The sequence below is a fragment of the Dendropsophus ebraccatus genome, chromosome 11, assembly GCF_027789765.1.
Source record: "Dendropsophus ebraccatus isolate aDenEbr1 chromosome 11, aDenEbr1.pat, whole genome shotgun sequence".
NCBI classification, from domain to species: Eukaryota; Metazoa; Chordata; class Amphibia; order Anura; family Hylidae; genus Dendropsophus; species Dendropsophus ebraccatus.
In genome coordinates this window covers 78339-100098 of record NC_091464.1, presented here as the reverse complement: position 1 = coordinate 100098, position 21760 = coordinate 78339, and the positions used below count along the sequence as shown (strand labels likewise).

Here is a 21760-nt window from a genome sequence, read left to right as displayed (position 1 = left end):
CAGCATCTGTTTAGCTAAGTATAACCAGTCTGCTTTATTTATTTAGTTGAATCTATATGGGGTGGTTTACCTGATCTCTGTCACCGCATTTATTTTGAGCGATTCATTGCGTTATTGTGGTTTACCATTTTTGTAAGAGGTCCATAAGAATTCTTTGTAATGAGAGGACAATTTTACAGCAGGAATTTGTTAAAGCACATCCTCTGGAGTGCTATGTGTGTTCCCTGATGAATCCGTCCACAATTGGGACGGCTGAAACGCGTCGGAACGAGTACAGTTTATGAAATATGTGCTGTACCTGTATATAAATATATCTCTTGCTGTTATTTTTCTGTTTTTAGGTGGTTTGAGTTGGCACGGTAATGCACTCTTTTCTGTCTTCTATTTTTTTCTCTTTGTTTCCTCCTGGGCACGTGTAATAGGAGAGGGACTGTCATCGTGGTTGGGGCCACCCTTTTAAGGAGGTGGGTTCCCCAAAAGGCAGGGCAAGAAGCTATCTGGATTGAGAGTAGGGTACACCACTACCCCTCTTCTTTTCTCTCCTTCCGTTTCCAACTCTATCTCCTTTTCATAGTATCCGGTCTACAGTCCATATTTATCAGTACCCCCTGTATGTGTGGGTCCATTAACTTCCTCATTTCCTAGTGCCCTTTAGGAAACTACACTGTAGATATAGAGTACACTATTGGGTGTTTATGTCTGTTTGTGTGGACCTTGTTTTTTTAATGAACTATTAAAAGTTAAGTATTAGTTAGTCCCCAAGTGGTCTCTGTACGCCGGTGATTAGTTTATAGTTTTTCTGACCGCTGGACCTGATTCCATCATTGTGTAATGGCACGTTTATCTCCGTTAGTTGGATTTTCATAACTAGATGATCAATCAATGAAACCGGCCATTTTACTGGTTAAGAAGAAAATGGGGTCCACAGCTCCATGCAGTAAAAAATTGTAGAAGCTTTATTTCATGTCCTTTAATTAAAAGCATGTACAAACAATTAAAAAAGGCGCTTTTAGAGGACATGAAATAAAGCTTCTACAATATTTTACTGCATGGAGCTGTGGACCCCATTTTCTTCTTATTGCTACTTGCTCCCGGCCCAAGGTCCGGGTTTATTTTCCACTTGCTCTGCACATGCTGGGAGACACCGCCCACACAAGCACACGGTGAGCTGGACTTTCCTTATATTTTACTGGTTAAACCCCAGTATTACTGAAGTGGATGCACTGGTTGGCTGTCTAGTAGTGATTCTCCAGAGTATAGTGTGATATACTGTGATGTACTGCTCTTTACCTGGGCCAGTTTTCCATAGAATTTTGGTCTCAACATACAATATTTTCAACATACAATGGTCGTCCTGGAACAATTAATATTGTATGTTGATGGACCACTGCAATCATGCAAAAGTCAAATTGGTATTAAAGGGGTACTCGGGGCGGGAAGGTTTTTTTCATTATCGCCGTTGAAGGGGTGGATGAAGACAATGACGTCCCACTTACCTTCCCAGCTTCAACACTAGGGCCTGCATCACGCTGCTCCCGTCCCCCTGGTCTCCGGTTGCTCATGGCTCTGAGGGGCGCTGAATGGCTGAGCGGGCCTGACAACATCACGTCTCAAGTTCCCTCTGAGCCGTGTGCGACCAGAGACGGAGGGACTGGAGCGGCGCCCTAGTGCTGGAGCGGCGAAGGTAAGTGGATCCTCCCCAGCGATACTGAATAAACCCCTCTTGTCCGGACCCTTAAACACATTTTATTCTATGTATTTCTCAGAAAAAAATGACATTTTTCTTACCGTCAAGGTTTTTCTCAGAATTTGATAGCCACAAAAACTTTGCATTCTCTGGAAGATTCCATTGTTCTCTTTCATCCTGAGATGCCCCTTTCACAATCTGAATGACACGAATAATGATGTGTTATCTCTACATTGTAATGAAGCAGTTAGCCACATTCTGCAGCTCATTCTGTGCCGTTGTTGCAATGACGGCCATTGGTACATTATTTAGGTTGGCCGCGTATAAGATCCATTGAATTCTGTTGAAAAGATGGTGAAAGGACGGCCATAAAAATCTAATTCTGTGAGTGAATACCTTAAAATAATGGCCGTTGTTTGCTAAAGAACAGCTGCCAATAAGTGTGTCGGGATTTGAACCTAGTGACTCCTGCACTCCAGGCTGCAGCTCTACTCACTGAGCCACTGAACCTTGCTGGACGGCTCCAGTTCTGAATATATTGGTCAAGATCATGTTTCTTCAGTTTCCAATCTTGAATCCTTAATTGGCTCCACCCTTGGACTTCCTGTATAAGCCCCGCCTTTCCACTTCCTCCTTGTGAGATTATTGTGCTTTTGCCCTTAATCGAGATCCTCCTTCCTCTGCTGTTGTTATTACTTCTCTGTGTACTGAGCGCTGGCTACTTATCTGACTACGATTCTGCCTTATCCTCCAACTATATTGCTGCTCTCTCTGCACCGGACTCTGGCTAAGTATCTGACTACGCTTCTGTATAAACCTCCAAACACATTGCTGCTACCTGTGTATGGACTTCTGGCTGACTGCTGACCACGCTTGTCTCCACCACTTCACTGCAACCTGTCTACTGACCTCCAACTAACTACTGACCAAGGTTAGTCTCTTGTACTTTCATCTACATCCAGTGTTGTTATTGCTATTGGGCTCCAACCCAGACTAGACCGTTACAAAGTGTCCTGAACATTAATCTGACGGCTGCAGCAAACAATTCATGTTATTCTATGCATTGTGTGAACCAAATGGCCGTTGTTTACATAGATGTCAATGTCAAGCCTGGGGGCTTGATCTGACGGTAACAGGCTTTTTGGACCTCTGAGTCGCTCCCTCTATGGGCACTGGCATTGTGCCGATGGTGGTCACTGCCCAGTGTTATTCCATTTAGATTAGAATGTAACTAACTCCTGACTGTTAGTAGTATATAGTGCTGAGAAGCAGAGGATTAGTGTGTAGTGTGTGCATGTACTTTTTTTTTTAACTTTTACATATTTTGTATATAGACTGGATCTGGGGGAGGCTGTGTACGTTGTGTTTCTGGACTTTTCTATAGTATATGTAAAGTTGGTTTTACAGGTCTGAGATTGCTGGGACTGGGGGAAATATATGTAAATGGGTAAGTAACTGATAAGAAACAGAGGAGTTATTGATGGGACATACTTTGATTGGGTCACAGTTACTAGTGGGGTACCCAGTTTGCAGAAGAAACTAAACTGGGTAAAGTAATCACCACAGAGGAAGATATAATATTACAGAGATGGTAATATGATATTATTGAGGAGAAGGATAATATAATATTACAGAGGAGAAGGATGATAATATTACAGAAGGATTTGGAGAAGCTGGAGGCTTGGGCAGAGAAATGGCAGATGAAGCATAATGTGGATAGATGTTGGGTTATGCATTTGGGCCGTAGAAATAATAAGTACAGTTATGGCTAAATAATAACCCGCTGGGTAACACTGCTGACGGAAAGAAGCTGGGGGGATTGGTGGCCGGTAACCTCATCAATAGTGATCAGTGCCAGGCAGCAGGTGCCAAGGCTAATAACACCATGGGAGGCTTCAAAGGAGGCCGAGATGCTGAAGATGAGAACATAGGGGAAGATTTATCAAACTGGTGTAAAGTAGAATAGTCTTAGTTGCCCCTAGCAACCAATCAGATTCCACTTACAGATTTTTTGAAAAATGAAAGGTGGAATCTGATTGGTTGCTAGGGGCAACTAAGACAATTCTACTTTACATCAGTTTGTTAAATCTCCCCCATAGTCTTTTTACAGCCTTATTAAAGGACAACTCCGGCGGGACCCCCCCAAAAAAAAAAACACAGACACACACAGACACCATACTCACCATCCCTCCGGTGACGATCGCCACTCCATTCGGCCGCCGTCCGCCTCACCGTCACCTGCGTCCGCCGTCCAGCGATGTCTCCTTCTTCCGGGTCCATGAGAGAGAAAAGGCTGCCAGCGCGCTTGCGCACCGGCAGCCTTTTCATTGGCTGGAGCGCATCACATGGCTTCCAGCAAGCTCAGCCAATCAGGGCTGAGCAAGCTGGAAGCCATGTGATGCGCTCCAGCCAATGAAAAGGCTGCTGGTGCGCATGTGCACCAGCAGCCTTTTCTCTCCCATTCACTCTCAATGAAGACGCCGAGGAGGAAGAAGACCCGGACCGCCCCCAGCTCTGACATCACCCGACACCAGAGAAGAGGACCGTGACGACCGTAATAGGTAATGTATATATTCTTTAACTTCCGGGGTGGGGGGTCGGGGGTCGGAAAGTGGGGGAAGGGAGCCAGACCGGGTATTTAACCACATTACAAAGTTATATAACTTTGTAATGTGTGTTAAATAAGCCAAAAAAAATTTTCGCCGGAGTTGTCCTTTAACTATGTTACTGTCAAAACGCAACAGAGAAACAGAATTGTGCTGGAGGGTCAAATGCTGGTGTGAATTGAGCCTAACAGAGTCAGCAGTTTGGAAGGTGAATTGTGGATTACAGATAAGTAATAATAGATATAATCACAAACCTGGTAGAAGATGTGAAAGTTCCTCTCTGAACCGTTCTGATGAGCTACACGTGTACTCTCTAAAAGGTACGTCTGGATACTGGCACCCATAATCTGTAGGCAACTAAAAATAGAGAAAAAAAAAGCAGATTCTCCAGTGCACCGAATTATAATAGGAAAACACCTGATGCAAGAGATTATCCAGCATCAAGAAATCCCCGCTCCCCCGGTGTCCTCTTGAGCCCAGCTGCTGACACAAGATGAATTCCTCTAGGTAGTGACCACGACGCTCTCTTATCTCAGTCAGTGACAGGGCAGTCTGAGTAGTGGCGGCAGCTGCAGTCAGTGGGGGATCCAGAGACACCACAGGACGACACTGGGGGAGCACAAGCTCTTTAATATTCTGTATATAACTTTTATATTTTTTTTATGCCGGATTCCCTTAGAGGGAACCAATCAGCCCGGTCAGTAACTGATGTGGTTCCCTGAACCGCAGTAGCTGTGTACCTGTACACCTGAAAAAAAAATGGACTTTAATCCCCTGGGCGTGTGACAGGCAGCGGCAGGGAGGCCAGTAACGGACCTGTCATTCATGGAAACTGGAGAGAAAGGAACGGCTGCACATCCCATCTATGGCTGATACTAATGCCGCTAGGCCTATATCAAAAATCAACACCTGATTGTCTGTATATGATTTGATCAAGCCATAATAGCCCCGTGTACCACCGTGCAGGTCCTCTGGTTCACACGGGTCCCTACGCTAACTCCACAACCGTGTCGGTCAGCGACCGCCACCCCCGCAAAGTGTGCACGTGCAGGGAAGGGGGGCCACGGAATGGGGCAGGGATTGTGGTCTCTGACTGGCACAGTGATGTTTTTTGGTTAGGGACTCATGTGTATCAGAAGACCTGCACATGGTACATGAGGCAATATGGTTTGGCCAAATTATATACTAACTTCTGATGTTGGTTTTAAATGTAGCTGAATAAGCTTTCGTGTTAGCCATGGGTGCGATGTGCAGCCATTTCTGTCTTTTTGGCTTGTGCATATTTTATGTATTCTGTCCCTTTTTTCATTGTGGCTAGCACTCGTGCTTTGTAAGACCCATGTGATCCAAATTAGCAGGAAGTGCCTGTGTACATAAGGGGAGGATCTCCTAGTATTCTCCCATTCTACCTGCAGAGGAATGGAGAGAGGTAAAAGCTTGTTCACACTTGTGCTGCTTGGCGTCCACTTTTTCCGCCGGTGGCGCCTGCGGGTCCGGGGGGCCCTTTAGGGTCTGGTCCTGTGACATTGGGGTTGCAGGGCCATTCCGTGGCCCCCTTTCTCTGCTTGCACATGTTTTGCGGGGATTGTGGTCGCTGACCGGCACAGTGATGTTTTTTGGTTAGGGACTCGTGTATAAGAAGACCTGCACGTGGTACATGAGGCAATATGGTTTGGCCAAATTATATACTAACTTCTGATGTTGGTTTTAAATGTAGCTGAATAAGCTTTCGTGTCAGCCATGGGTGCGATGTGCAGCCATTTCTGTCTTTTTGGACCTGTCATTCAACTTCTCCGAGCATGCTGAAAGGCAGAGTGCGATGACTACATACGGACGGAGCCACACAGATGGCTACTTCCCCGCTGCGGGGGAAGTAGCCCGGGGGATTTAAGTCCTTTCTTTTGGGTATACAGCTTTTGGTGCAGCTGGTAAATCCCGCGGCTGCTGCAGGAGCTGTATACAGCGGTTCAGTGAACCATATCGGCCCGATTGGTTCTGTCATGAATGCAACATTGGCGCAGTCCTCGGCGCGTAAGGTACGACCGAGACACTGATTTTGGCCATAATCTTCCATTCTATGTTTTGTTTGCCTTTGTTTGTGCCAGTCTGAACTGTGTCTTATTCCTTCTGGTCTGCTAATTGTTTTCCCTGCCCCACCCGTGTCTGTTCTGCTAAGTTTCCTCTGGCCATGTATCAGTTAACCTGCCTTGCCTCAGTGATTGACAGCTGATCCCTCCTATCATCTTCTGGACTTGGTTCCTGGTGTCCTATTTAAGATAGCTGTTTCTGCCTGTGCCTCGCCGGTTATTGACTTAGTCTCTGCCTGCTTGTGTGTTCTGTTTTCTGGTATCGCCTGTCTCCTGCTTGGTATCTTTGACCTCCCTTGCTTGCCGTCTGCCTGACCATATTGCCTGTTTTCTGACTACGTTTTTGGATCCTGATTTTGTACTTTTGCTGTCAGACTGTTGTGACCCGGTTTACTGACTATTCTTATTGTGTTTTCTACGTCTTTTTTTTTTGTTTCACCTATACAGGCCAGGGATCGACGCCCAGTTGCCCGCTGCCATTTTAGGGCAGATTGTGGCAAGTAGGTAGGGACAGTGCGCGGGGCTGAGCTTAGGGCTCACTGTCTGTGTGTTTTGGTGTGACTGGTCCTGACAGAATAACCGGCCCAAAAATCTACTGCCCCCTCTGGTGCCATGACTATGGTAGAGGACCTTGCTATCCAGGTGGAGGGGGTGTCAGGTCTGGTAGTCAAGCTGGCTAACCAGGTCAATATGCTAATAGACATGGACCTAGTCACCCAAGTGAAGGGTTTGGCAGTACTGGTAGCTGAGCTGTCTGATAAAGTTCGTGTCCTTACAGCTAACCAGGCTGGGGCTGTGGCACCCCCGGTGGTAATGCAATCTGCTAAGGCCACAATGCTGCTTCCAGACCGATTTTTGGGGGATAGAGACAAATTTGAAACCTTAAAGAATTCCTGTTTGTTGTATTTCCGTGTCAACCACTTCCCTACAGAGCAGGAAATGGTAGCTATAGTTGTCTCACTGTTGCAGGGAGATCCCCAGGCCTGGGCTCTTCCCTCCTGAGGCTGAGGAGTGGAGCCATTTAGAGCACTTTTTTCTTTCTCTGGGAGCCATCTATGCTCAGCCAGATCATGTGGGTCCAGCTGAAATAGTTACTGACGATTCGTCAGGGCAAGACACCAGTAAAGGATTACGGTGCCAAGTTTAGGCGCCATAGTGTGACCACCGGGTGGTGTGAGGCTGCGCTTAAAGGATTGTTTAAGCCGGGGTTGTCGGATGGCATTAAAGATGCCTGGACAGGTCATCCAGATCCCCTTACCCTGAAGCAGGCCATGGCTTTGGCAGTACGGATTGACCGCAGACTCGGGGATAGGCAAAAAGAGAAAGCAAGCCCTAACTTTCCTGAATCTCCTGTCCATTTATCAGTCTTTTAAAAAAAAATCTATTTCTCCACCTGCAATCTCGAAGGTCCAGCCCATGCAACTGGGAACTATGGATGTTGTGACCAGACATGAACACCGAACAATATATGGACTCTGTTTCTACTGCAGTGATGGCGGACACTTCATTTGCCACTGTCCAAGGCGTCCCCTGCGGCCAGAACATCAGCGTCCAGGTGACAACCAGAAGAGTCACCTGGGCGCACAGGTACCTCAAAGCGTTGTGGGTGTACATTGTTGCTCTGCTGAGCCTAATGTGAGATCTTATGTGTTCAGCCAAAAATGATGTGATATCAAATGTGATATTGAATAATTGCAACATGGAAGCTGAGTCTGTGTCTGATGCCAGTAGTATAATTGGTGATATTGAGTCTGTCAGTGAACCTTTAGTCAGTCACCTGGATGCCTCCGCTGATGAGTGGGAGGCTGACAATGACATCTCCAGTGGTGTTCAAACATGTATTGTAAGATGTCATTTTTCACACACTCCTGGTATGTCTAATGAGGGTCTGGTGGCCCCTCATAAAAGAAGGGGGGTACTGTCATGAATGCAACATTGGCGCAGTTCTCGGCACGTAAGGTACGACCGAGACACTGATTTTGGCCATAATCTTCCATTCTATGTTTTGTTTGCCTTTGTTTGTGCCAGTCTGAACGGTGTCTTATTCCTTCTGGTCTGCTAATTGGTTTCCCTGCCCCACCCGTGTCTGTTCTGCTAAGTTTCCTCTGGCCATGTATCAGTTAACATGCCTTGCCTCAGTGATTGACAGCTGATCCCTCCTATCATCTTCTGGACTTGGTTCCTGGTGTCCTATTTAAGCCGTTTCTGCCTGTGCCCCGCCGGTTATTGACTTAGTCTCTGCCTGCTTGTGTGTTCTGTTTTCTGGTATCACTATCGTTTTTTGGTATCTTTGACCTCCTTTGCTTGCCGTCTGCCCGACCATATTGCCTGTTTTCTGACTACGTTTTTGGATCCTGATTTTGTACTTTTGCTGCCAGACTGTTGTGACCCGGTTTGCTGACTATTCTTATTGTGTTTTGTATGTCTTGTCTTGTCTTTTGTTTCACCTATACAGGCAAGGGATCGACACCCAGTTGCCCGCTGCCATTTTAGGGCAGATTGCGGCAAGTAGGTAGGGACAGTGCGCGGGGCTGTGCTTAGGGCTCACTGTCTGTGTGTTTTGGGGTGACTGGTCCTGATAGTTTCTCTTTAAAAGGCAACCAGTCAGTACATATGTATTGATTGGACTCCCATATGGGCTGCACAAACGTCGCAGCCAGATCTCCTATAGTGTCGGGAGTTCCAGGCTCCGTAGCAGGGGCGTAGCCAGAGGCATAAGCAGCTACAAAAGTGGCTGGCAGAGCAGAGAGACAATGGCTGCTTGCTCTGTCAGTCCCCTGTACTGCTATAAGGGCCCATCAGGAGCCCATACATAGATGCAGGAGACTACTTTCTGCTTAACACATTATGTACTGCAGTGTGTAAGTGACCCAATATTCTCTTATGTGTTGCAACACAAAAAAAAGAGTTAAAAAGGAAGACAAAGATCTCTGCTTCACCGCTCCTGCACTGATAACCCCTGACCACTGGCACATTTTCCTACTTGATTGCAGCGGCAGGAGAACAGAGGTTAGAGGTTACCAGAGGAGTGAAGCAAAGATTTCCTGGGTCACTGGGTCACTTACACACTACAGCACATAAGGGGTTAAAGGAGAAGTTCAGTCAAAAGTATTTTTTTAAATGTTATTACTTATGGAAAGTTAGACAAATTCATAATGTACATTAATTATGGGAAATGCACACATACTATTTTCGCTAATTTAGTAGATCATCAAATCTTCAAATTCTCTCAAAAACGGTGACGTCACAAATCAGCTGTAATTTCTACGGAGTGTCCAGCAGGGGGCGCACTACATATAGAAGTCAATGAGTACCATTTACTTCTATATATAGTGCGCCCCCTGCTGGACACTCTATGGATTCAATGGATGTCTATGTATGCATACATATACACTGTACTACTCCTTCCATCATCTGCTCATAGTATGAGCAGATGATGCAAGAGTAGTACCAGGGCTATCCCCATCACATTCACATCCCTGCTGCCGCTGACATTGCCGCCTCTGATGCACTCCCATGCCCTGCCGGGGACTGACTGCAGAGCTCTCCGCGCCCCAGCCTCCTGCCGACACATTTCCCCCTGGCAGCTTGGGTGACATCAGAAGACTGGGGCAACGGTGAGACCTGCAGTCAGTCCCCGGCAGGGCATGTGAGTGCGTCAGCGGCATCAGCAGGTATAATGTCTTTCTGCACACAGCATATTTTTTTTGCAGCAATTATCAAGCTATTTTTGACCAGTTCACACTGGCTTCTCCTTTTTTCATATGTTACGCTCAGAGGGGTCGTGGTTTATATTAGTCACATTTTTTTGGCAGATTGTGTGAATATTCAGTTTTTGCGCAGAAATTAATTTTTGGATTCCAGGTACATAACGATCCATACATAACCCCCAAAACATTGTGTAATGACGCTCTTGCTTTAGTCTCCTGGTCTCAGCTCAATGACAGCCCACTCGGCCAATCAATGACTGCAGCAGGACAGCGCACTGATTGGCTGAGTGGGCTGTCGATAGTCGAGAGACTGAAGCAGGAGCGTGATGAGGGACTGCGGTCAGGTAAGCATATGCTGCTATCGGGCGGGGGTGGTTAGGGTTAGGGATAATCGGACGGGCTCTGCCCCAGCACACCGCGTGACAGGTTCCCTTTAAAGTGAATCTGTCCTCTGCAATTCACCTTAAAAATTGCTGACACTGTTAGGACAAGACAACACACGGTACCTTACATATATCTGTCTGTGACACATACCTTTATTCTTCAGTGCAATATGCAGTGTTCCCAAGCTCCTGATCTATTGCAAGTTTTAAAGAAGTTCGGCGATTTCTAAAAGCCAGCAGCCTGCATGGGGGAGGGGGGAAATTGATTACAAGTAACAACTTACCTCTCCCCATGCCCGCAGTGATCAGTGAGACCTCTGCAGCGGACATGTCACAGCCTGGCTGATGGACTGGCTGCTGGGGCGGGACGCCGCTCCAGTCACTGATTGGTTGAGTGGCCAGTCCATCAGCCGGGTCGGGTGTGCTGTGTATTAAAGAACAAGGGCTTGTGTCATTAACCTGTTCCCACGTATTGGTGTAACTCTACATCAACCAACAGACCACAGGGGCACAGAAGCAGTGCTGCACCATCCGCAGTGGCACCTGCTGTCAATCACCGCCACATCTCCCACTGTTCAGCTCTCTGTAAAGTGATTGCAGAGTCTAATGCTGCGTTTACACAGACAGATTTATCTGACAGATTTTGGAAGCCAAAGCCAGGAATGGATTTGAAAAGAGGATAGATCCCAGTCTTTCCTTTATGACCTCATCCCTGTTTATTGTCTGTTCCTGGTTTGGGCTTCAAAGATCTGTCAGATAAATCTGTCTGTGTAAACGCACCATAACTTGCTATTGCCCATCAGTGTAAAGGTCCTACTACACAGGACGATTATCTGCAATATCAGCGCAACGGCCAACGGCTAATTAAAAGGTCATGCCAATATATAGAAAGTAAGAGCTTATGCTTACCTCTACCCACTTCTCTGGTGTCCTCTTGCCTTGTTTCCATGTTCCCCGCTGTCTAGAACTGCCACTGAGCCAGTCTCTGCAGTCTGCTCAGCCAAACACGGACCAAGATGGGACAGCACCATGGCCCATGATTGGCAGAGGGCAGTCACTGTAGAGACTGGTTCAGAAACACTGTCAGCGACTGTGGTGAGCGTGGGACCCAGAGACATGGCAGGAGGACAATGGCGAGCAGAAAGGGTTGTGCAAAGAGTCTGGGGGGAGATACATGGTGCGTCCGTCGGGTGAGCTGCGCGGGGGGGGGGGGGGGGGGGGGGGGGGACGACAGACTGTGGGCACGGTACGGGCGGCCACTGGGAGACGGGCGGCTGCACTGAGAGGAGCGGCGCGGGCTGCATAGACTGTGGGTATGCCTGCATGCGGCCACCGGGAGACGGGGTGGGGGATGCACTGGAATGGAAGGGGCGCCGCGGGTGGCCACCGGGTAAGCTGGGGGGGGCACAGACTGTGGGTACGCTCCGGACGCGGGGGGACACATAGTGCTGGTGAGCTCCAGGGCGAGGGGGGGGCACACAGTGGGGTGAGATCAGTGGGGTTGGGTGAATGGGGTTACACAGTGGGGGGGGGCTGCTGTCAGAGAGGCAGACAGAGATCAGCTGCAGCTGTCAGCGTTGAAGAGAAGGAGGACACGTGATACCATCTCGGAGGGAACGGATCAGCAAACCCAGGTCCCTATCCTTTCAGTTAGGTAGACCAGTGCGCACACAGTAAGCCAAACAGAGCCAAACAATGGCAGGTGGTTATATAGTGACGCTGTAAGTCGCTCAAGGCCTCTAATATCTTTTATCCTTGCCAGCAGGTGCTCAAAAGATAGAGGAGGGGTCTGCTTCCGTTTATGGGGAATGAGTGACTTAGCGGCTGTCAGTATCTGAAGCATTAATTTGGTAGACTTCTTACCTAGACTTGTAGGTGTGATATTAAATAGGAAGGTTAAAGGATCCAAAGGGACCGAAGTGTCCAGGACCGAGGAGAGCAATGCAGCCACCTGCGACCAGTAACCTGTAATAAGAGGGCAGTCCCAGAAGATATGAAGCAGGGTGCCCACTGAGCCATTACACCTCCAACACACTGAAGGGATATTGCTATTCAGTTTATGAAGTAGTTCAGGAGTGTGGTACCAGCACATCAAGAATTTGTATGTGAATAGAAAAGCAGGATACAGCGGTGCTGCATGTGCAGGTCAATAAAACAGTAACATATAGATGAAAACTGTGCTCATGCACGCTCACCTGGAGGGGTCGTACACAGTTAGGCACGACTCTAATGTGACTCCAGAAGCCGTGAGCCATTTATCTGGGACATTGGAGACACCTAGCCCGTTTTCAAATGAGGGTTTGGCTCCAATCGGAATCCACCACTTTTTTAGTTTTTTATTATTTCACTTGCTGAAGTTCTAGTGGGTCTCCTTATAATTCGTGGAAATAGAAGAGGTAGCTGCCCTGCTCCATATCGCCTGCCACAGCTCAGGGGAGTTTGTCCTACCTCAGGAAGCCTCTCATCTATCCATATATTTGTGCGGGTTCGGTGAGTCCCCCATAGGTGAGTTCAGAGTTTGGTAAATAGCTGAAATTAGGCCTCTAGTGGATCCACCTGCCCTTATCAGTTGCTCAAAGGATGTGGATTTTGAGACTGTGAGGGATCTAAAGACCGAATGCATAAAATGTCTAAAACCAAGATAGGAGAGGTACTCTGACCCAGGGAGGTCATATTTTTCTCTAAGTCTCTCAAAGGGCAGAAGGGTTCGCGTAAGAGGGTCAGCTATATCAACGAATTGGAACATTGTTTTACCAACCCCAGTGCCGCACCATCGGGGGGAAATGCCAATCCAAGGGCGTTAGTAGGAAGGAAATGAGAGGAGAATCCCAGGAGTATAGACCAAACGTGGATGCACACGCGGACCATACTTGCCTAGTAAAGAGGATCGGGCCAAGCATGGGAATAGAGGGGCAGGCAGGAGGAGTCTACAGAAAGGAGTTCAGGTGAATAAGGGCCAACCACACCTACCTTCACCCCCCAAATATTAGGATCTTTCCGAATGGCACACGCCAGGGGCTCAATACATAACACAAATAATAACAGTGAGCGAGGACAGCCCTAACGCGTGCCATTGCGGATCGTAAAGAATTCAGACAGCTGGTGGGGCAACTTAACTGAGGCAGTGGGATTAGAGTGAAGGCCGTGAATTGCAGTCAGGAATGGGCCCGAGATGCCATAGGAATGCAGAGTCTCAAAAAGGAAAGGCCAGCTGAGGCGATCAAACGCCTTTTCAGCGTCTAAAGCGCCTGTCCCGACTGCTTGTTCACCGCATCAATGAGATCAATCGCTCTGCGGGTATTGTCCGCCCCCTGACAGCCAGGGACAAAACCTACCTGGTCTTAATGTATTAGTGTGGGAAGCCAATACCCCAGGCGAGTGGCTAACAACTTAGTGTACAATTTTAGGTCTGAATTCAACAGTGCGATGGGCCTATAGTTGGCACACTCCGAAGGGTCTTTATCGAGCTTGGTAATAAGGGTAATATAGGAATGAAGAAGGGATGTGGGCAACTGTTTGCCCCACAGAAAGGCGTTGAACAAGAGGACAAGTTTAGGGAGAAGGGCAGAAAAGGTTTTATAATAAAGATAGGTAAAACCACCTGGGCCTGGAGCCTTACCAGACGGCAGAGACTTCAGAATCTCCTGCAATTCCTCCGCGGTAACTGGGGTATTGAGCTCCTCCAAGGCCTCGGAAGCCGACAGTCCCTCAGGAAATCTTGTATCCGCTGCTGGCAAGCCTCCGGATCCGAGGGTAGGGTAGACAGGAGGGAGTACAGCTTACAGAGAAAGTTAGAAAAACACAGAGGCAATATCTCGGGGGTGATACTTAGACCAAGATGGTCCTTCAGGACATGCGGGTCTGGGTGGCAGAGCGGTCTGAAAGCATTCGCGCCAATAACGCATGGGCTTTATTCCCCTTCTCATAAAATCTTTGTTTAGAATAGAGCACATACGCTCCACTTTATGCATGAGAAGGTCCTTAAGACGCGCTCTAGCCGCTATGAGCCTACGCAATGTCCCAAGGGAAGGGCGGCCAATTAATTTCTGTTCTAACATCGACATCTCAGTTCTAGTAGTCTGTATGTGAGCCTGAGTGTCTTTTGTTTAAGTCTAGACCCCAATGCAATACAGTGTCCCCGAACTACTGCCTTATGTGCCTCCCAGAGGGTGGATTGCAGCTCAACATTGCCCTCATTTTCCGTAAAATAAGTGGAAATGCATTCCTTTATAGAGTCTCTATGAATCTGAGTCTTCAAGAGCGTTTCATTCAGTCTTTAATGATATTGGAGGGTGGGGAACAGAAGAGACGCCAAGGTCAGGGCAACGTGGCCATGATCCGACCAAGAGATCAGCCCCATGGAGGCTCCCCGTAACAAACGCACCGTTTGAACACTTCAAAAGAAATAGTCAATTCTAGTGTGCGTCTGACAGGGTTGGGAATAGAACGTATAGGTGCGCTCCGCAGGGTGATCAATGCGCCATTAAATCATAAAGATTGTGGAAACATATCAGCTTCCTAAATTCTTTGGAAAGTTTAAGTTGGTCAGGGGATGGAGGCTTGCCTGCAACAGAGTGCCTGTCCATGATCCCAGACAGGGGGAGGTTAAAATCCTCACCAACCACTCGTGGCAAAGGGGGGTAAGCAGCCACCCTCTTGAGCACCCTGTGGATAAAGGGAATTTGGGTGCGGTTAGGAGGAAGTCACTTGCATTGGGCAGTGTCGTGATATTAAAATTTCCACTCCTGCATGTTTACTACCTGCCGAGGCCAAGTACACCTGGGGGTATTGACGGTGGGCAAATCTAAAATTAGCAGTGTGATCAAAATGGGTTTCTTGCAAAAAGCAACATCAGCCTGAGCATCCTTCAATTCCCTCAAGGCCAACAGTATAACATTAGAATTGAGCCCCTTCACATTAAAAGAAACACACTTAATCATAGGGAGAGATGGAGTGGAGGAACTCGCCTATGGGGAGGCTCACCTGGTCCTGGGCCGCAAAAATGTCAAATAAGAGAGATACCATCAGAGAAAGCGGCACCGCAGGTGTGGTGCTGGTCAGGCTGTCTGTAAACAGGAGCTAAACTGTGGGAAGACAAGGTAGGGAAGGTAGGGAAAGACAAGACAAACACAAAGAGGCAGAATAAACTACCAGCAACATAGCAAAAAAGGCACTTGGCCAGTAACCCTTTGTCTGGATGTAAGGAAAGGGGTAGAAGAACAACCAGGAATATAAATTCTCAGGAATAGACACTGAACCCCAGACGGGGAGAAAGAGAAGAGACAGAAGAAGAGAGAGCAGAGGAAATGTCCTAGACTCAGGTCTACAGAGCAGACCCACGCACCAGAGAAAAGAGTACACATAGTGAAATCAGATGAAAGGCCCCATAAACATTAGGTATTTAGCAAAAATACTAAGGCAGGCACAGATAGACTCAAGCCGTCAGGCATCAGGTAGTGGAGGAATCAAGGAGGGGACCCAGGAGGGAGCCAATGGCCAGGGGACAAATTTCCAGATCTGCGCTGACTCTTCTTTTGGCCCACCAGTTGCCAGACTGGAAGGAAGAGGGGGTGGTGACTGTGAGAGTGTCCACTCAGCAATCTTAGGAACCTGGAGTTCCAGAGTCTCTCAAAACCGAGTGAGGTCTGACAAGTCCCGCATTACCGCAGAGCATCTGAGTTTACGGGCTGAAAGAGCAAAGGGGAATTGTCCTGTAACAAGGTCAGGAGAAGGCGAAGATAGCGCCTTTTCTGCAGAGTAATCCATGAGAGGTCAGGAAACAACTGAATTGGTGCCCCATCAAACTCCAGATTACGCATATTTCTAGCCGTAGCCATTATCAGATTCTAGCCGTAGCCATTATCAGAAGTCATGCACACAGCAAATTACATCCCTCGGTATACCAGTGGAGGATCTGGGCCGAAGAGCCCTATGCGCCCTATCTAGCTTCACTTTGTGGGCTGCAGGCTCCCCCAAGATGGAGTTAAAGATGGCCTCAAGGGTCTCGGGTAGATCCTCATCCCGAGTAGCTTCAAGCAGACCCCGGACCCTGATGTTATTCCGCCTCCCTCTATTGTCCAACTCCTCCATGTGCCTTTCCATATCACTCAAAGCAGAAGTTTGAGAACTAACAGTGGTTTGTAGTCGAGCGATGTAGCCCCTAGTAGCATGATGGTCCTCCTCCAAGGTCTCCATTCTGGTTGTAATCAGCTGGATATCTTTCTGCACCTCAGAAATTTCATTACATGCTTTTTTGACCTCCGAGATCAAAGAAAGGAAATGTATTTTTTGTTTGCAGTTGAAACAAGAGTTGGCGAAGAGTGTGACTGACCTCAGAGGTGGCAGCAGGGGAGCAGGTTCGTGCGACAGGGCTAATAGGAGAGACGCTGCCGAACCCGTCCCATGTGGTGGCAAGATGGCGCCGACTCCGGAGCTGCAATGTCCGCAGATGCCAACTGGGGGGAAGACGTGCCGGGCAAATTCCGGGCGGTATGTGAGGTCCCTCAACCGTCGGGGCTCCCGCACCTCTGAGTGGTCAGTGGGCTGCAGCGCCGGTGCGGGTTCTACTCAATCTCCTTGGCACTGATGGAGGGGAAACAGAGGAGAGAGGAGCCGCACGAGGTACCTCTTAATGGGAGAGACCCCCGAACCAGATCTGAGGTTAGTGGAGGGTGTCTGGGAGGATCTCCTAGTAGTTTTCCCCATGAAAAAGATGCCTTAGCAGTGAAGGGACCTTCTGTAGCTGCTGCGTGGGTCAGGAGCTCTCCTCTAGACGTCTTTCTCCATCGGCTACTCGCTCCGCCTCCCGCATTGTTTTTATAACCTGCTGCCCTTTGCTACGACCCACTAAGGTGGTCAGGCATGCTCAGTTACACTGCAATCTTCAGAAAGTACATGCAGGTGGTCTCCACTGAGCCTGCAAGCAAGAGGCATTATGGGAAAGTGTGCACGCTGTTGCACGGCGAACAAGCGGTAAGGAAACCAGGGAGTGATAAAATTCATGGGGGGGGGGGGGAGACAGTTACTCTATTAGAGCATCCCATTTGTACTGTGTATGTGGTACGCTTTGTAATATATGTATGGTGGTACGTTTCTAATTTTATCCACAATGTTTCATAGCAAAACACTTTAAATCAATTTTTACCAGCTATGTAATAGGTGGTTTATTTACCTGCTTAACTGAAGCTGAATATATTTCCCAAATCGGCTGCTATTATTATTCCTCAGGGTGCAGGCATTACCTGGATAAAAACAGAAATAGTCAATTTCCACAGCCATAATTAAAGGGCTAATTCCAGAGAGTAAATCCTATGTCATACGTTAAATTCCCTCTGGAAGTGCTCTGTGCCATCCCCGCTCTAGGGCCACTGCTCGCTCCCCATCCTTCTGGGGACAATACACCACACATCCCAGCTCTAGGGCCTCTGCCCGCTCCCCGTCCTTCTGGGGACAATGCACCACACATCCCCGCTCTAGGGCCTCTGCCCGCTCCCCGTCCTTCTGGGGACAATGCACCACACATCCCCGCTCTAGGGCCTCTGCCCGCTCCCCGTCCTTCTGGGGACAATACACCACACATCCCCGCTCTAGGGCCTCTGCCCGCTCCCCGTCCTTCTGGGGACAATATACCACACATCCCAGCTCTAGGGCCTCTGCCCGCTCCCCATCCATTCTGGAGACAATATACCACACATTCCAGCTCTAGGGCCTCTGCCCGCTCCCCGTCCTTCTGGGGACAATGCACCACACATCCCCGCTCTAGGGCCTCTGCCCGCTCCCCGTCCTTCTGGGGACAATGCACCACACATCCCCGCTCTAGGGCCTCTGCCCGCTCCCCGTCCTTCTGGGGACAATACACCACACATCCCAGCTCTAGGGCCTCTGCCCGCTCCCCGTCCTTCTGGGGACAATACACCACACATCCCAGCTCTAGGGCCTCTGCCCGCTCCCCGTCCTTCTGGGGACAATACACCACACATCCCAGCTCTAGGGCCTCTGCCCGCTCCCTGTCCTTCTGGGGACAATACACCACACATCCCAGCTCTAGGGCCTCTGCCCGCGCCCCGTCCTTCTGGGGACGATACACCACACATCCCAGCTCTAGGGCCTCTGCTCGCTCCCCGTCCTTCTGGGGACAATACACCACACATCCCAGCTCTAGGGCCTCTGCCCGCTCCCTGTCCTTCTGGGTACAATACACCACACATCCCAGCTCTAGGGCCTCTGCCCGCTCCCTGTCCTTCTGGGTACAATACACCACACATTCCAGCTCTAGAGCCTCTGCCCGCTCCCCGTCCTTCTGGGGACAATACACCACACATCCCAGCTGTAGGGCCTCTGCCCGCTCCCCGTCCTTCTGGGGACAATACACCACACATTCCAGCTCTAGGGCCTCTGCCCGCTCCCCGTCCTTCTGGGGACAATACACAACACATTTCATTAGTTCCGGTGCGGGTGCTGGGTGTGTCCCTTTTATATAGATGCTAGAATAGGTGGGGAAGTACTACACTGCCTGCCCCTATAGGAATGAGAAGTAAAAAGTCGGGCAACCGCATGGGATGTGGAGCTCGGGCAGAAGAAGAGAGCGTGGTGCTTGTGGTTGCTTCCAAAAAAAAACAGCACGGACGTGTTGTCACAATTACATGGTGAATAGGAAAATCGCTGTGTGAGATGGACACGGAACTATAAACAGGTTAGACCAATCTGATTCCTACAGCACACGGGGCACAGAGGATGGAGGAATGTCTATTACCTTCATCCTCTGCACCGTTCCTGTGCAGTTTTTAGTGTAATCCTGTGTCCGGTAAGGCCATTTGGAGCACTGCCCCATCCCCAGAGTGCTGATCCGCCACTTCTAATTATTATCAGAGGTGTCGGCCGGCTGGGGGCAGAGCAGTGCTCCAACCTGCCTTACTAAACACAGGATTACACGGGATGCACAGGAACCGCACCAAGGAGACACGATCAGCGCTCCATGCACAATAGGGAGGTATCAGCAGGATAGACTAATTTGCTGATAGCCAGTAACAGTGGTCAGGGACATATCTAGACCCAAAATAAGGGAAATCTCTATGAAGTAAGGCCTAATTCACACGTCCGTCGTCCTGTCCGCAACTGCAGGTACGCAATTGCAGAGAGAACATAAAACCAATGTTATTCAATGGCTCCGTTCACACGTTAGTACACATGGGGCTGCGATCCGTGCCGCAAAAAATCTGGACATGTTGTAATGCGGACTGATTTTTGCGGCACGGATCTCTAGGGTAAATGAAGTGTAATGTAGTGCTCCGTGAAGCACGGAGCACTATGGATACACATTCATAGTGCGGGCCGTGGCTGCGGCCACTGACTGTACTACGGGTATGTGAATGTGGCCTAATTGTGTGATTATTAAGCCACATTCACACGTCAGTATATTTTCCTGGATGAAAATCTGGATCCTCTATACGGACGATTTCGCGGATGGTTTTGCAGATTGCACTTTACTCTCTGCAAATTTTGTGCTCTCCATAGACTTCTATAGGGGTGTCCGTTCCGTAATTACGGACGGTATTACAACATGTCTGTTTTTGTGGGGGGGGGTTTTGTCACAGATGTATGAATAGCACCATTGAAAATAATGGGTTGTAATGCATTCCGTATTTCTTGGTCTGGAAAAAATACTGAAGTGTGAATTAGGACTATTATTATACAGGATGGCATTACTATTACTATTATTATACAGGATGGCATTACTATTACTATTATACAGGATGGCATTACTATTACTATTAATATACAGGATGACATTACTATTACTATACAGGATGACATTACTATTACTATACAGGATGACATTACTACTATTATTATTATTATTATTATTATACAGAATGGCATTATTATTACTATTATACAGGATGACATTATTATTATTATTATTATTATACAAGTTGACATTACTATTACTATTATTTTTTTTTAACAATATTTTATTAGGCACAATTTCAGTTAGCATAATATGTATATCAGTAAAATGAATTACAGATGAATTCTATACATCTAGTACATACATTTTTCTCTTACTTTTGCCTGTGAATTTTTATCTATATAATAATAAAACAGTAGTAGTAAATCATTGTCAAAATATAGCTTGTCCACAAAGAAGATGTGACATCTAGATTCTCTGAAAACAAAAACCAAAGACCTCCTAGACATATACATTGAAAGAAATCTATCTTCTAGACTGGAATAGGTGACTACATGCATACACTATATATAATCATATAAATAATTTATCAGGCATTACTTAAGTAAAGACTTTCAAAAAACATGTCTATTGGCATGCAAATTTAGTAAAGTAATAAGTATCAACTAAGGAAGGTTCCTGAAGTAGGTATATTTTACAATATGTGATAAGTTCCAAGATATACTTGGCTAAAAAATTAAAAATTAAAAGTACCTAACATGTATGGATGCCAAAGATATGGCATGTCTTTTAATATATATTGAACAAATCTAACAACCTAAAAAAAAAAAAAAACAACTAATAACTTCAGCCTTTAACCCCTTAAGGTCAAAGCCTATTTTCGTTTTTGCGCTTTTGCTTATTCCATTTTAAATTTAAAAGTCCATAGCGCTTGCATTTTTTCACCTAGAGACGTATATGAGCGCTTATTTTTTGCGAAACCAATTGTACTTTGCAATGACAGGCATTGTTTTTCCATAACATATGCTGCAAAACCGGAAAAAAATCATTTGCGCTGTCAAATTGAAAAAAAAACGAATTTGTTTTGATTTCGGGGAGTTTTGCATTTACGCCGTTCGTCCTATGGTAAAACTGACTTGTTATGCATGTTCCTCAAGTCGTTACGATTACTATGATATATAACATGTATAACTTATATTGTATCTGATGGCTTTTAAAAAATTCAAACCATTGTTAACAAATATACGTTCCTTAAAATCGCTCCATTCCCAGGCTTATAGCGCTTTTATCCTTTGGTCTATGGGGCTGTGTCAGGTGTTATTTTTTGCGCCATGATGCGTTCTTTCTATCGGTACCTTGATTGCGCATATACGACTTTTTGATCGCTTTTTATTACATTTTTTCTGGATTTGATGCGACCAAAAATGCGCAATTTTGCACTTTGGAATTTTTTTGCGCAGACGCCGTTTACCGTGCGAGATCAGGAATGGGATTAATTAATAGTTCGGGCGATTACGCGCGCGGCGATACTAAATATGTTTATTTATTTAATTTATTTATTAATTTATATTTATAAAATGGGAAAAGGGGGGTGATTTG

At 47.3% G+C, this 21760-nt stretch overlaps 1 protein-coding gene across 5 annotated transcripts in view; it reads right to left on the bottom strand.

The window, feature by feature from the left end:
• Positions 1-21760, bottom strand: part of MYO19 (myosin XIX) — a 171523-nt gene that overhangs the window by 93566 nt on the left and 56197 nt on the right. For all 5 annotated transcript variants that reach the window (XM_069945889.1, XM_069945890.1, XM_069945894.1 and 2 more), the window contains 3 exons: positions 17645-17714; positions 4548-4650; positions 1789-1885 (listed from right to left, as the gene is read on the bottom strand). In XM_069945889.1, coding sequence (XP_069801990.1) covers positions 1789-1885; positions 4548-4650; positions 17645-17714 — 270 coding nt within the window. The remainder of the gene's footprint in view (positions 1-1788; positions 1886-4547; positions 4651-17644; positions 17715-21760) is intronic.